The sequence below is a fragment of the Larimichthys crocea genome, chromosome I (assembly GCF_000972845.2).
Source record: "Larimichthys crocea isolate SSNF chromosome I, L_crocea_2.0, whole genome shotgun sequence".
NCBI lineage: Eukaryota > Metazoa > Chordata > Actinopteri > Sciaenidae > Larimichthys > Larimichthys crocea.
The window spans coordinates 43,221,148-43,233,983 of record NC_040011.1 but is presented as its reverse complement, the minus strand read 5'-3'; the positions used below and the strand labels follow the sequence as shown (position 1 = coordinate 43,233,983).

Here is a 12,836-nt window from a genome sequence, read left to right as displayed (position 1 = left end):
TAAAGTAATGTGTGTATGTAAAAGGTAAGAGGAGATAATAATCCAAAACACGAGGTGGATCAGAAATGTATAGAAGAAAGTCTGGAAGTCATGTGGAGTATGATTTGGGGGCTTTATTTTCAGAATAAGGTGGAATATAATATTCATAACTATGTTTTCATGCACCTTTCCTTTTGTTACTTCACATTTCTGCAGTAGCCCAAATCAAATCAAATCAAATCAGATTTGATCTGTATAGCACAAAGTCACAAATTTGCCTCTGAGGGCTTTACAATCTGTGCAGGGAGTGACACCCTCTGTCCTTTAGACCCTCGGTTCGAGTGACACACAAAAAAAAACTTTAACAGGAAAAAAGGTGAAAGAAACCTCAGGAAGAGCCACAGAGGAGGGATCCCTCTCCCAGGACGGACAGACGTGCAATAGATGTCACGTGTACAAGAACAAATCAACACAAACATGTTGTACAATTACAATGAATGATGAAATGATTACAGTAGCAGTGGAACCTGTGATCGAGATAGAGAGACATAGATGCACAGCAGCAGCAAATCATCAACTAACTATAAACTGTTATAGAGATATGGTAGCAATAATGACAGTAATAATATATGTAGTGGACATCATGCAGGATCACAGCAGCAGCCACGATCCACCTGCTGGACGATAGAGCACAGAAACTCCAGGGAAGAAGTTTAGTTATTGACATGCATTAATGAGACATGTATGTTTACACATGGTGAGAGAGAGAGCCCAGAACAGACAAATTAAATTGTGACTACAGACAGGCCCTTTCAAGTGTTTCTCTTTACACTCGGAAGACGAGGGTGATGTGAGGAGATTGCAATGCAGCGATTAGATCAACTAAATCCACCTAAATCCTACACACTGTCTGGACCTTTAAGGCCTCCACAGTCTCATGCAGGAGGTGAGAGGAGTTGTTCATCCTCCTCTCCCACACTTCCTCTATGGACTTCTTGACCGGTTTGCAGATGCGATCACGTCGTAGAGAGTTTTTAACAGAGTCCTGCACACTCCACATGATCTCAGTCTCCTCAGCAAGTGGAGACGACTTTGACCTTTTTGCACAGGATGTCTGTGTTGTCCAACTAGTCCAGTTTATTGTTGAGGTATCTGCGTCCTTCCACCTTCTTGATATCCAATGCCTGGATGTTAGTGTGGTCAGTCACCATCTCCTTCGTCTTGCTGGTGTTGATGTGAAGCTGGCGATGGCTGTATCGTCAGAGAACATCTGGAGGTGACAGCTGTCAGTGTCACATCCGAAATCCGGAAGAGAAAAGGAGGGATGAGTTATTAAGTTATTAACTGACATCTTTCATTCTGCTTTTCAGGAAAATATTGACTTGTCTAAGTTCCCTGCGCACAGAATCAGGAACTTTTGCATCATCGCTCACATCGACCATGGAAAGAGCACTTTGGCTGACAGACTGTTGGAGATGACGGGTACGTTTGACACTCTTCCCTCATAGTTTTTTTTTACAAAATCATGTTCATAAACTGCTTACATTTAACACAGTGTATTACTAATGTGTGTCAGGTGCCATAGCAAAGACCGAGAAGAACAAACAGGTGCTGGACAAGCTTCAGGTGGAGCGAGAGAGAGGGATAACAGTGAAGGCCCAGACAGCCTCTCTGTTCTACAGCCACCAAGGAGAGCAGTACCTCCTGAACCTCATCGACACACCGGTGAGTGCTCAGTTATTTAAGAAGATGAAGAGTTTGGACTGGAAAAATGTCTCGTGGCGTACCAGCTACAACAGATTATAAATCCACCTAACTAACGCATTGTTTTTGACCATGTGGAATATCTCCTGTTTATTTATTTGTTGTTGTGAAACAGTTGCATGTTGCAGATTTCAGATTACAGCGTCCAGAATATTAATGACAGTGCAGCTCTTGTGTTTAAATTGGATTAATTGGTGCTGGGAGTTAATAGAGGAAAGATCAGGTCCTCCATCCAAACACCATCCATAGGTACACTTTGTGTTTACAAAGTCTGAGACTTATTTTTTTGGATTCGGGTGGGTCCGACAAAACCTTGAATAAATCCTCCTTTCTTCAGGGAGAGACTCAATAATAGGTGCACACTGATGGACATACTACCATATGTGCAAGTTGATTGGTTTACATGCTGCACTGCCACGTCTCTCCACTGTTTTCCCTTCTCTGTAGGGTCACGTTGACTTCAGTTATGAAGTGTCTCGATCGATTTCCGCATGCCAGGGTGTTCTGTTGATCGTTGACGCCAATCAGGTACAAAACATCTCCTCTGTCTCGGTTTCCTCAGTGAATTACTCTGGATGTAAATGCTGCATGTGATGCTAATGTTTTGATGTCATGTGAAGGGGATTCAGGCGCAGACGGTGGCCAACTTCTACCTTGCTTTTGAAGCTCAGCTGGCGATCATCCCCGTCATCAACAAGGTGCCCTGAGACCTCTTTGTTTTTGGCATATTCACAGATTATTTTTCTCATTTTAATATATTTTTTCCCCGTCCTTAGATTGATTTGAAGAATGCTGATCCAGAGAGAGTGGAGTCACAGATTGAAAAGGTGTTTGATATTCCACGTGAGGAGTGCATTAGGGTGAGTTGGAGTACGTGTAAGCTGCTTTTAACTTTTCAGTGTCACTTTTTCTGAGAAATTTCTCCTTATTTGTAATCTCATTTTTCTTTCAGATTTCAGCTAAACTTGGAACAAACGTTGAAAATATTCTCCAAGCGGTTGTGAACAGAATTCCACCGTAAGAAGGGGTTAGATTTGGTTTCATGTCTCACATGAAACATGCCCGACACATCAAAGTGAAGCTTCTTATTATGTTCTCAGGCCCGTGGCGAGCATCGATGACCCTTTCAAAGCCCTGGTGTTTGACTCCAATTTCGATCACTACAGAGGGGTGGTGGCCAACATCGCTGTGTTTGGGGGTCGGGTCAAAAAAGGGGACAGGATCGTGTCGGCGTATCTCGGCAAAACCTACGAGGTCAACGAGCTGGGGCTGCTCCGGCCAGATGAGCACCCGACACAGAAGCTGTACGTGACATTCCTCCTCCCCTCGTCGTGTCATTTCTCCCACTGCTGTAGCTGAATGTGTGCTGGTTCCAGCTTTTAACTGGGAGAAATAATAAATAAATTAGGAAAACTATTTTTTTTAGGCATTTCCACCATAAATATTTTTTAGAAGAAATATTGTGTCTATTAATTGTAAAAAAAACACCTGAAAGGACTCCATGAAAGAGGACCCGCTCCCTCTGTAGATATAAAAGTCTCATTTTAAGGCAACAATTCTTATTTTCAGGTGATTATACGCTAATGAAAACAGAGGTATTAATATTATATTCCATTTTTTGTAAGTAGATCCCCTTAAATGTTACACACTGAACCTTTAATATGTTAATGATGATGTAGAAATCCTAAAATTTGCAATGTCGTACATAATTTGAAATCTGATTCTGACATTGCAGCTGCAGCTGATTGTAAAAATAATTCATGACATTATGTTACTCTAACTCTCCTTGACTGTCGCGTAGGTTTGCGGGCCAAGTCGGCTACATTATAGCGGGGATGAAGGACGTGAAGGAGGCGCAGATTGGTGACACACTGTACCTCCAGGAGCAGCCAGTGGAGGCTCTTCCAGGGTTTAAACCCGCCAAAGCCATGGTCTTTGCTGGTAAGAAGTGTTCTTGCTTCTTTGTGTAAATTTGTTGTTCACTACGCATTTACATAACTACTCGGGACTTAACAGTATCACTGGATATGAAGTCAAACATGAAACTCCATCAGTGCATGCTTTGTTTCACTGCAGTCGATGCTTTTCAAGTTGAGTCCTAATGTGCACTCTGTCTTTTGTTTTTTCCGTCCCTCAGGCATGTATCCGATGGACCAGTCGGAGTACCAGGGCCTTCGAAGCGCCATTGAGAGACTGACCCTGAATGACTCGAGTGTCACAGTGCAGAGAGACAGTAGTCTGGCCCTGGGAGCAGGCTGGAGGTGAAGACGACTGCTTCACATTAGAATGAAAAATGGCTTTAAGAGCACGACGTGAGGAGGGGGTCATTACATATGATGTAACAGCAAATAAAAACAAAAGTCTGGACAGTGATCACTAAAGAAAACTTTAGTCTTAGTCTTTTCAAGTAACTCGCAGCTGCAAAAAAGTTTTTCCACTTCTTCCTAAAAGCCGTCAAATGTGGGAGAGGTAGCAAGATGTATCTTCTTTCTCATTGGTGTCTACACAAACTTGGACATCATGTGATATGATTGATTGGGCAAGGAAGAAATTTCCTTGGGACATACTGTCTGTTGCCAAAAGGGATAGCCAAGAAAGAGTTTATTTATTATCAAAGGTCATATCAGTCCAGATGGCGTAAATTTGATTCTATTAGTAGCGGTGATTTAGATAACTTGGATTGCTATGAAATTACGCTGGAGTAGCGATGAATCTTACTCACTGTTGAACTCTTTCCAAACCGGCTATTTGTAATTAAAAACATGAATATCAATTATAAGACTTGAGTGAACCTGTGAACCCTCCTGACCTCTTTTGCAGACTTGGCTTCCTGGGTCTTCTCCATATGGAGGTGTTCAATCAGAGGCTGGAGCAGGAATACAATGCCTCTGTTATAGTAACGGCGCCCACCGTGCCCTACAAGGCCGTCTTCTCTTCGGCCAAACTCATCAAGGTAAGAGCCATTTTCCTGCTCGTATATTTTCTTACGGTAGAGCTGGACTCGTACTGTAATTTCAGCAAAAACTAAAGTTTGAACCGACTTGGATATGAGGATAAATGGAGGCCCTCTAGCATTGCTGGCATGCTTTCCTGTACGATGATATATGGGGAATAGCCTGACCGGTTTTATTTGGAGGTTCAAATCTTGTTGGTTGTCATTACAGGAGCACGGCAGTGAGGAGATAACCATCGTGAACCCTGCTCACTTTCCAGACAGATCAGTTGTGTCAGAGTATTTGGAGCCGATGGTACTGGGGACCATTCTTGCTCCAGACAGTTACACTGGCAAAATTATGAGTCTTTGCTTGGTAAGTGTAAAAGTGGAAAATGCATTTAGATTAAATGAAAAACTGCTGTCTGTACTGTTTAACTTAAATGTGCTCTGTCTGCATCACAAGGGGTTAAACGTAGTGTTTGAAGTCAGAGAGAGGTGATGCCTCTGAACACTCGCAGGCGAGTCAGCTTGATTTTGAAGCCTGTCTGCAAATGGAGTCTGACAGGCGATACTTGAGCGCATCTTTGCTTTCTACTCTTTCCAAATTGGTCTGCAGCCAAAGAGAAAAACAATACTGGAAAATGTGTTAGACAGATTTGGGGCCCTTTTTAGTAAGCCCCCTTTTTGGATTGTTGCGATTGTAAATACGTGCGAGACTGGCGGAGGCAAAAACATCATCCTGTTGCATCCTTTAAGAATCGCAGAGCCGTCCAGAAGAACATGGTGTACATCGACGACCAGCGTGTCATGATGAAGTATCTCTTCCCTTTAAATGAGATCGTTGTGGATTTCTATGACCTCCTCAAATCACTGTCCTCTGGATACGCAAGGTAAAACTAAGTCTATAAACACATACAGTACACGTACACACATAAACAATATGCATTTGCTACTATCATTCATTGTCGGTGGTGGAAAGGAAAAATGAATCCGGCAAATGAAAACATATTTCACCCTCTCATTATATTTATGTCTTACATTAAATCTAAGTCTGGTTAAAAGTTTTTAATGAAATACTGTATCCATAATTCGATCCTCCACAGTTTTGACTATGAGAATGCCGGCTACCAGGCTGCTGATTTGATAAAGATGGATATTCTTCTGAACGGGCGACGTGTGGAAGAGCTCACCATGATTGTCCACAGGTACAGTATGTTTTGAAATCAGAGCTGAACTCAGAAGTGTTTCATTTTTCACTAAATATTTCGGGCAAGACGTCTCCAGTTTCTCCCAGGAGGTGTGATTCGAGAGGATCTTCTCATTTTCTTTATCACAACAGTCTCCCGTCGCTTAATTATTATTGCTGTATTTTTTTTACGAGTTTACGAGTTTAATTTCAAGGTTGTATGGTCCTTCACTACTATAGTAATTCTTCGGAGTGTATGGAGCATGAAATGTATTCAACACCCAGGATAACATAAAAAAATGGCCTCTTGGCAGCCCGTGTTAACATTATCTATTACTGTGACTTTACACTCCGGACAAGGACTTCATTCCATTTGTGACAAGGACGATACAGTAACTTCACGGGCGAAAAGTGATGACGTGCAGCAGATCTGTATTTAATGTACTTAGACCCAAAGCCAGCAAGGATGGCTACTCTGTGACCATTTACACTGTAAGTCTTGGAAACAAGCCGAGCGTAATATAGGTCTGTTATTCTTTAAGGGCAGCTCACCAGACACAGAGTAGAGTATCATTTTAAAGGAGGCATGTAACACCATGAAATATGTAATACGTGACTGGACCTAAGAGAGACAAGGATGACCTGTCAAGCAGAGAATCCCTTTAAACCTGTTTGAAATGGAGGCTTTTATCTACAGTACATTAGAGTATGACAAGGGCACACGGCTGTATAGCGAACCACAAATTCTTCTTTATTAAGGATTTTATTGTGAAATGTGCCGATTTATTTACACTGAGAGTTAGATGTCAACAGGACAGTGATGAGCTTAGGAAACAGGTGGCCTAATTGACAAAACAAACAACAAACTTATCTGAAATATTATATCTAAAAATTATATTTATTTATTATTTTGCAGAGGAATAGTTACTGCATGTAATTTTCCATTAAACCAAAAGTCTTTGGGTATTCTCTTTAACCCACACAGGACTGTCTCGGTGCAAAATGTGGCATTTTTATGGCCGTAAACTTTAAAAAATTTTCACACTTACCTTTCACCAGAAGGATTAAAAAAAAAACATTTTTACCACCCTGGCTTGTTTTTTGTTTGGTTCTTTGACATAACTTGGAGAAAAGTTGGCATTTTAATTTGGATGAGTAGTTAAAGATCACAATTTTTTTTTTTCAATTGTGGACAGATAATGCATCTTGTTAGTGACTTTTCCAATTAATTGGAGATGACACATGACATGCTGCTGTATTTTGTTGTAATATTTTGAGTAGATTTTATTGCCGTTAGTGTAGAGCTGTAGCGTTTCACGGCTGTTTTTTGGTTCTGTGTGTGTGTGCGTTTCCTTTTAGAGACTCTGCGTACAGCACTGGGAAAGCCATGTGTGAGCGACTCAAAGACTCCATACCAAGGCAGATGTTTGAGATCGCTGTGCAGGCAGCCATTGGCAGTAAGGTCATCGCAAGGGAAACGTAAGTACATCAAGCTTAAGACTTCGTTAAAATACCTTAAGATGTGCGTATAGAAAAAATGTGACATGACAATATTTGCTTCTTTCAGGATTAAGGCGTTCAGAAAAAATGTTCTCGCTAAATGTGTAAGTAAAGGTTTTTCTGTACCGTCAAAAGTTATTATATCTACAAATGTACCACACACATTTCTTATCATGTATATTTTTGTGTTGGCAGTATGGAGGTGACATAACACGGAAGATGAAGCTACTGAAGAAACAGGCAGAGGGCAAAAAGAAGATGCGACTTATCGGCAGTGTGGAAGTTCCCAAAGACGCCTTCATTAATGTTCTGAAGAGGAAAGACAAATAGACTGCAGTAACAATTAGCATATTATATTGCATTATTATTATGTGTAACAGGTCCTGAATAAAGTGCTCATTGTTGCTGCAAACTGTTGTAACTGTGCCGATTTCCTTACTTAACAGATTACATGTTGTCTTTTACTTATCCCTAATTATTTTAATGATTTATTAACACCATGTTGCAAAATATTAAATATAAGTTGAGCGAGTTGTTGAGAACATCCCCTCCCTCCTTTGCTGCAGGGCTGCAGGATAATGTAGAGAGACCGAACCACCGGACTGTGTCCTTGGAACAAAACATCTCAATAAGCTTTTGATTGGTTGCTGACTCTTGATATCTGACGTCCAAGTAGTGACTGATAGAATATGGACATCTTATTATACGTCTTATTACGGGCCAACTGTGCTTGTGGAAAACTAAATCTCAAAGCCTGTCCTTTAAACTGTATTTCCAGAAGATGGCAGCAGCAGCTTAAACACACAAAAGAGCAGTAAGGACGTTATTCCATCCTGAGCTCATTTCCAATCAATCCTCATCAGCCTCCGGCTCCATAAATGTCGAGTTTTAATCACATAAAGTTCGAGACAGTCCACTTACCTTCTACCCAGCAGTCACAGTAGCTGCTGGAAGATATCTCATTGTCCCGCGTGTTGCACTTTGTGCATGCCAAATTAAAGATGATCTGAATTGAGGGACTAATTGGTGTTTAGCTTGGTGCATATTTTGACAAGTTATACTGTACAGCAGTGTGCAGTGTTCAAATAAAAAAATGTCTTGATAATAATGTTCATTACTCACAATTCAGACATTAAAGTTATTAATTATACCTGTGCTTTACCTGCTTTGACAAGTCAAACTGACATAGTGAAGCCCGAATTTAAAAAAAACCCGTCATATTTATATTGTATTTGTGGTTCTGTCAAAACATATTTCACAGCCATTTGTTCCCGTAAGTTAATATCTTATCGTTAAACACTTAATTAAAGTTATATTTTCCCCGTTCCAGCTAACTATCAAACTGAAGTGATACTGTTGATTTAATTAAATTAATACTTGAATACAGTCAGTATTAATGGTTCCTATGGATCCATAAATGGGTTCCTCAGGGGTCTGTTTCAAGAACACTTTTATTCTCCCTGCATTAATATTTAATCATCTGTAAAAGATCTTGTAGTTTTATCTCAGTCCTTGGCAATATTCAAACTACAGGCAGATTTTGAACTGCCAAATATAAAAGTAAACAAACAAAAATTCAATATTGCTTACTTATATATTTTTTTCTGTACAGGTACAGTTTGTTCAGGTGGGTTTTGCACTGTGAGTACTGTATGATTAGTTGTACTGCAGGTGTTCTAGCACAGTGATGTAAGATTTACAACAGGTGACAGCTTTAGGACACATCACCAATGCAGGAATGTATACAGACCTTCAATGGCAGTTAGAGTCTGACCTGCACTGTTTATTAGATATTTATGAAACCTGTTTGGGAAAACAGTCTGTATATCTTACACGACGTCTGCAGCATAGGAAAACAATATTCAGAACTGACTAAATAAATATTTACTCGTCTCAGATTAAAACAACTGCAGCAAGATTGAAAATCACATACAATATATTTTTATGTTTTCAGTGTACATACGCAGCTATAGATATGTGCACAGCACGAGTATATTGAGTGTGAGTGTTTATTTACATATTAAAAGAACACAAACTAAATGTAACCAGTGAGATCAAATGAATTATAATTTACAGGTTATTGTACAGGTACAAATAATCTAACAGGAACAGGAATATCTGCAAAATATGCACCAACCATGACTGCAACCAGACTGGATATTTTTGTGCTATACTCATGTATGTAACACCTGTCACTTTACTCTTATTCTCAATATATTAAACAGTGTATTATATCCTATTTACATAGTATGTTCATATTAATACAGTAATACTTCTCAGTACTTGAATATAGTTGTCACAACCTTGTCTTGTTCCTCTTGTCCAACACGTTTCATTGCATTGTTGACCTGCAAATAAACCTGAAACTTTAAACTACTGTTCCTGACACAATGTCTCTGGTTTTAAGTGGTTTTATTTGTGCTTGTTAAGTATTAATTATTAATAATTATCCATCCGTTATCTAACCGCTACGACTACTAGTACTACTACTACTACCACTGCCACTACTACTAGCACTACTACTACTACTACCACTACTACTACCACTACTACTACGACGACTACTACTACTAATAACAATACTACTACTACTAATAATAATAATAACAATAACAATACTACTACCACGACTACTACTAATAATAATAATAACAATACTACTACTACTACTACTACTACTACAACTACTAATAACAATACTACTACTACTAATAATAATAATAACAATACTACTACCACTACTACTACTACTAATAATAATAACAATACTACTACTACTACTACTACTACAACTACTAATAACAATACTACTACTACTACTACTACTACTACCACTACTACTACTAATAACAATACTACTACTAATAACAATACTACTACTACTACTACTACTACTAATAACAATAACAATACTACTACCACTACTACTACTAATAATAATAATAACAATACTACTACCACTACTACTACTACTACTAATAATAACAATACTACTACTACTACTACTACTACGACTACTAATAACAATACTACTACTACTACTACTACTACTACTACCACTACTACTACTAATAACAATACTACTACTAATAACAATACTACTACTACTACTACTAATAATAACAATAACAATACTACTACCACTACTGCTACTAATAATAATAATAACAACACTACTACTACTAATAATAATAATAATAACAATACTACTACTATTACTACCACTAATAATAATTTAATTAATTAAAGTGTGAATTAAAATAATTATTCATAATAATAACTACTGCTAATTATTATAATGTATTAGTGAGTCATAATATTTTGACCCAGCAGCAGCAGCAGAGGTAAACAAACCACTGAGGGGGAAAACGCGTATCGGTGTAGTTTGACTCTCCGTGCTCCCCGTAGCTCCATGCACTTGATGCGGAAGCAGCAGTGAATGGACTCCGAGCTGTTTGTTTGTTTATCTTCATCTTTATTCTTCATCACAGCCTCGGATATTTATAATACATATTTATAACACAGTGTCGGTTCATGGAGCAGGGACACAGGCTGGCTTTGTAACCCGTCGTCTGTCTGTGCTGGATGTTATGTCTGTCCTCTCTGTTTCTAAATAACTTGAACTCATCATGAAGCTCCGCTCGTCCGTGTTCGCCTCCTTCATTTTAACCCTGGAGGTGATCGGCATGGCTCTCTTCCTGCGGGGCTTCTTCCCCGCACCTGTCAAGTCTTCTCTCCCGTCAAAGAGCAAGCTGTCAGACCTCCCGCGGGAGCCGCTGTCAGGTGAGCTCACCTGTCTTCATTTAAAGGCGACCCCATCCTCCCTGCTCTGCTCATAACTCATCAAACACGTGCTTTAAATCCACAGGAGGCTCTCCCAACTCCTCCCGCCTCCCACAGCCTCTCTTCAACAGGGTGGTGATCATGTTGGTGGACGCCCTCCGGGAGGACTTCGTGTTCGGACCCAGTGGTCGCATGTTCATGCCCTACACCAGACATGTGGTGGAAAGAGGCTCCTCCAGCAGCTTCGTGGCCAAGGCGAGACCACCGACTGTCACCATGCCCAGGATCAAGGTAAAAACCCTGAGTAAGGAAGACTGGATTCAAAGTATCAAAGTTTAAGTTGAATTGTACAAGAAGGAGCGTTTAACAGGCAACACACAAAAGGGGTTAAGGGAAAAGGCGCTCCTCGAGGAGCTCTAACAGCTGGTTCTTATGCATTTTAAAAAAAATGGGCTGTCCGGTAAGGGAAGTGCCCGAGACAAAACTCTTGATAAGGATTCAAAGTATCAAAGTTTAAGTTGAATTGTACAAGAAGGAGCGTTTAACAGTGCAACACACACAAAAGGGGTTACAGGGAAAAGGCTCCTCGAGGAGCTCTAACAGCTGGTTTTATGCATCTATCTATGTATGTTATTGGGAATTTTTAAAGAAAACCCCTTGAATAAGGAAGACTGGATTCAAAGTATCAAAATTTAAGTTGAATTGTAGAAGAAGGAGCGTTAACAGTGCAACACACACAAAAGGGGTTACAGAGAAAAAGGCTCCTCGAGGAGCTCTAACAGCTGGTTCTATCTATCTATCTAGCTACTATCTATCTATCTATCTATCTATCTATCTATCTATCTATCTATCTATCTATCTATCTATCTGTCTGTCTGTTATGGGAATTTTAAAGAAAAACCCTTGAATAAGGAAGACTGGATTCAAAGAATCAAAGTTTAATTTATTATATGTACAAGAAGGAGCGTTTTAACAGTGCAACACACACAAGGGGTTACAGAGAAAAGGCTCCTCGAGGAGCTCTAACAGTTGGTTCTTATGCATTTTTAAAAAAATGGCTGTCTGTAAGGGAAGTGCACGAGACATGCAAAACACAGGATACACACACACTATTTATATGAGTTAAAACACCTGAACCCAGTATAATCCTCATTTATCTATCTATCTATCTATCTATCTATCTATCTATCTATCTATCTATCTATCTATCTATCTATCTATCTATCTATCTATCTGTTATGGGAATTTTAAAGAAAAACCCTTGAATAAGGAAGACTGGATTCAAAGTATCAAAGTTTAAGTTGAATTGTACAAGAAGGAGCGTTTAACAGTGCAACACACACAAAAGGGGTTACAGAGAAAAGGCTCCTCGAGGAGCTCTAAAGCTGGTTCTTATGCATTTAAAAAAAAGGGCTGTCTGTAAGGAAAGTGCACGAAACATGCAAAAGACAGGATACACACACACTCACACTATCTATATGAGTTAAAACACCTGAACCAGTATAATCCTCATTTTATCTATCTATCTATCTATCTATCTATCTATCTATCTATCTATTATCTATCATCTATCTATCTATCATCTTATCTTCATCTATCTATCTGTTATGGGATTTTAAAGAAAAACCCTGAATAAGGAAGACTGGATTCAAAGTATCAAGGGGAATGGAGGAGTCGGGGATAATAAGG

The 12,836-nt window shown here is 39.4% G+C and overlaps 2 protein-coding genes across 3 annotated transcripts in view; both read left to right on the top strand.

Annotated features, from left to right (window-relative positions):
- The window catches only part of LOC104920557 (GTP binding elongation factor GUF1), a 12,536-nt gene extending 4,760 nt beyond the window's left edge, over positions 1-7,776 (top strand). For both annotated transcript variants that reach the window (XM_019258480.2, XM_027286994.1), the window contains exons 2-17: positions 1,350-1,461; positions 1,556-1,704; positions 2,191-2,271; positions 2,364-2,441; positions 2,520-2,603; positions 2,696-2,760; positions 2,844-3,047; positions 3,545-3,684; positions 3,881-4,004; positions 4,564-4,696; positions 4,908-5,051; positions 5,435-5,568; positions 5,782-5,883; positions 7,224-7,343; positions 7,432-7,468; positions 7,560-7,776. In XM_019258480.2, coding sequence (XP_019114025.2) covers positions 1,350-1,461; positions 1,556-1,704; positions 2,191-2,271; positions 2,364-2,441; positions 2,520-2,603; positions 2,696-2,760; positions 2,844-3,047; positions 3,545-3,684; positions 3,881-4,004; positions 4,564-4,696; positions 4,908-5,051; positions 5,435-5,568; positions 5,782-5,883; positions 7,224-7,343; positions 7,432-7,468; positions 7,560-7,694 — 1,842 coding nt within the window. In that variant the 3' untranslated portion in view covers positions 7,695-7,776. The remainder of the gene's footprint in view (positions 1-1,349; positions 1,462-1,555; positions 1,705-2,190; positions 2,272-2,363; positions 2,442-2,519; positions 2,604-2,695; positions 2,761-2,843; positions 3,048-3,544; positions 3,685-3,880; positions 4,005-4,563; positions 4,697-4,907; positions 5,052-5,434; positions 5,569-5,781; positions 5,884-7,223; positions 7,344-7,431; positions 7,469-7,559) is intronic.
- A 2,954-nt stretch (positions 7,777-10,730) lies between these two features.
- The window catches only part of pigg (phosphatidylinositol glycan anchor biosynthesis class G (EMM blood group)), a 63,270-nt gene continuing 61,164 nt past the window's right edge, over positions 10,731-12,836 (top strand). The window contains exons 1-2 of the mRNA XM_010732859.3: positions 10,731-11,147; positions 11,233-11,438. Coding sequence (XP_010731161.2) covers positions 10,994-11,147; positions 11,233-11,438 — 360 coding nt within the window. The 5' untranslated portion in view covers positions 10,731-10,993. The remainder of the gene's footprint in view (positions 11,148-11,232; positions 11,439-12,836) is intronic.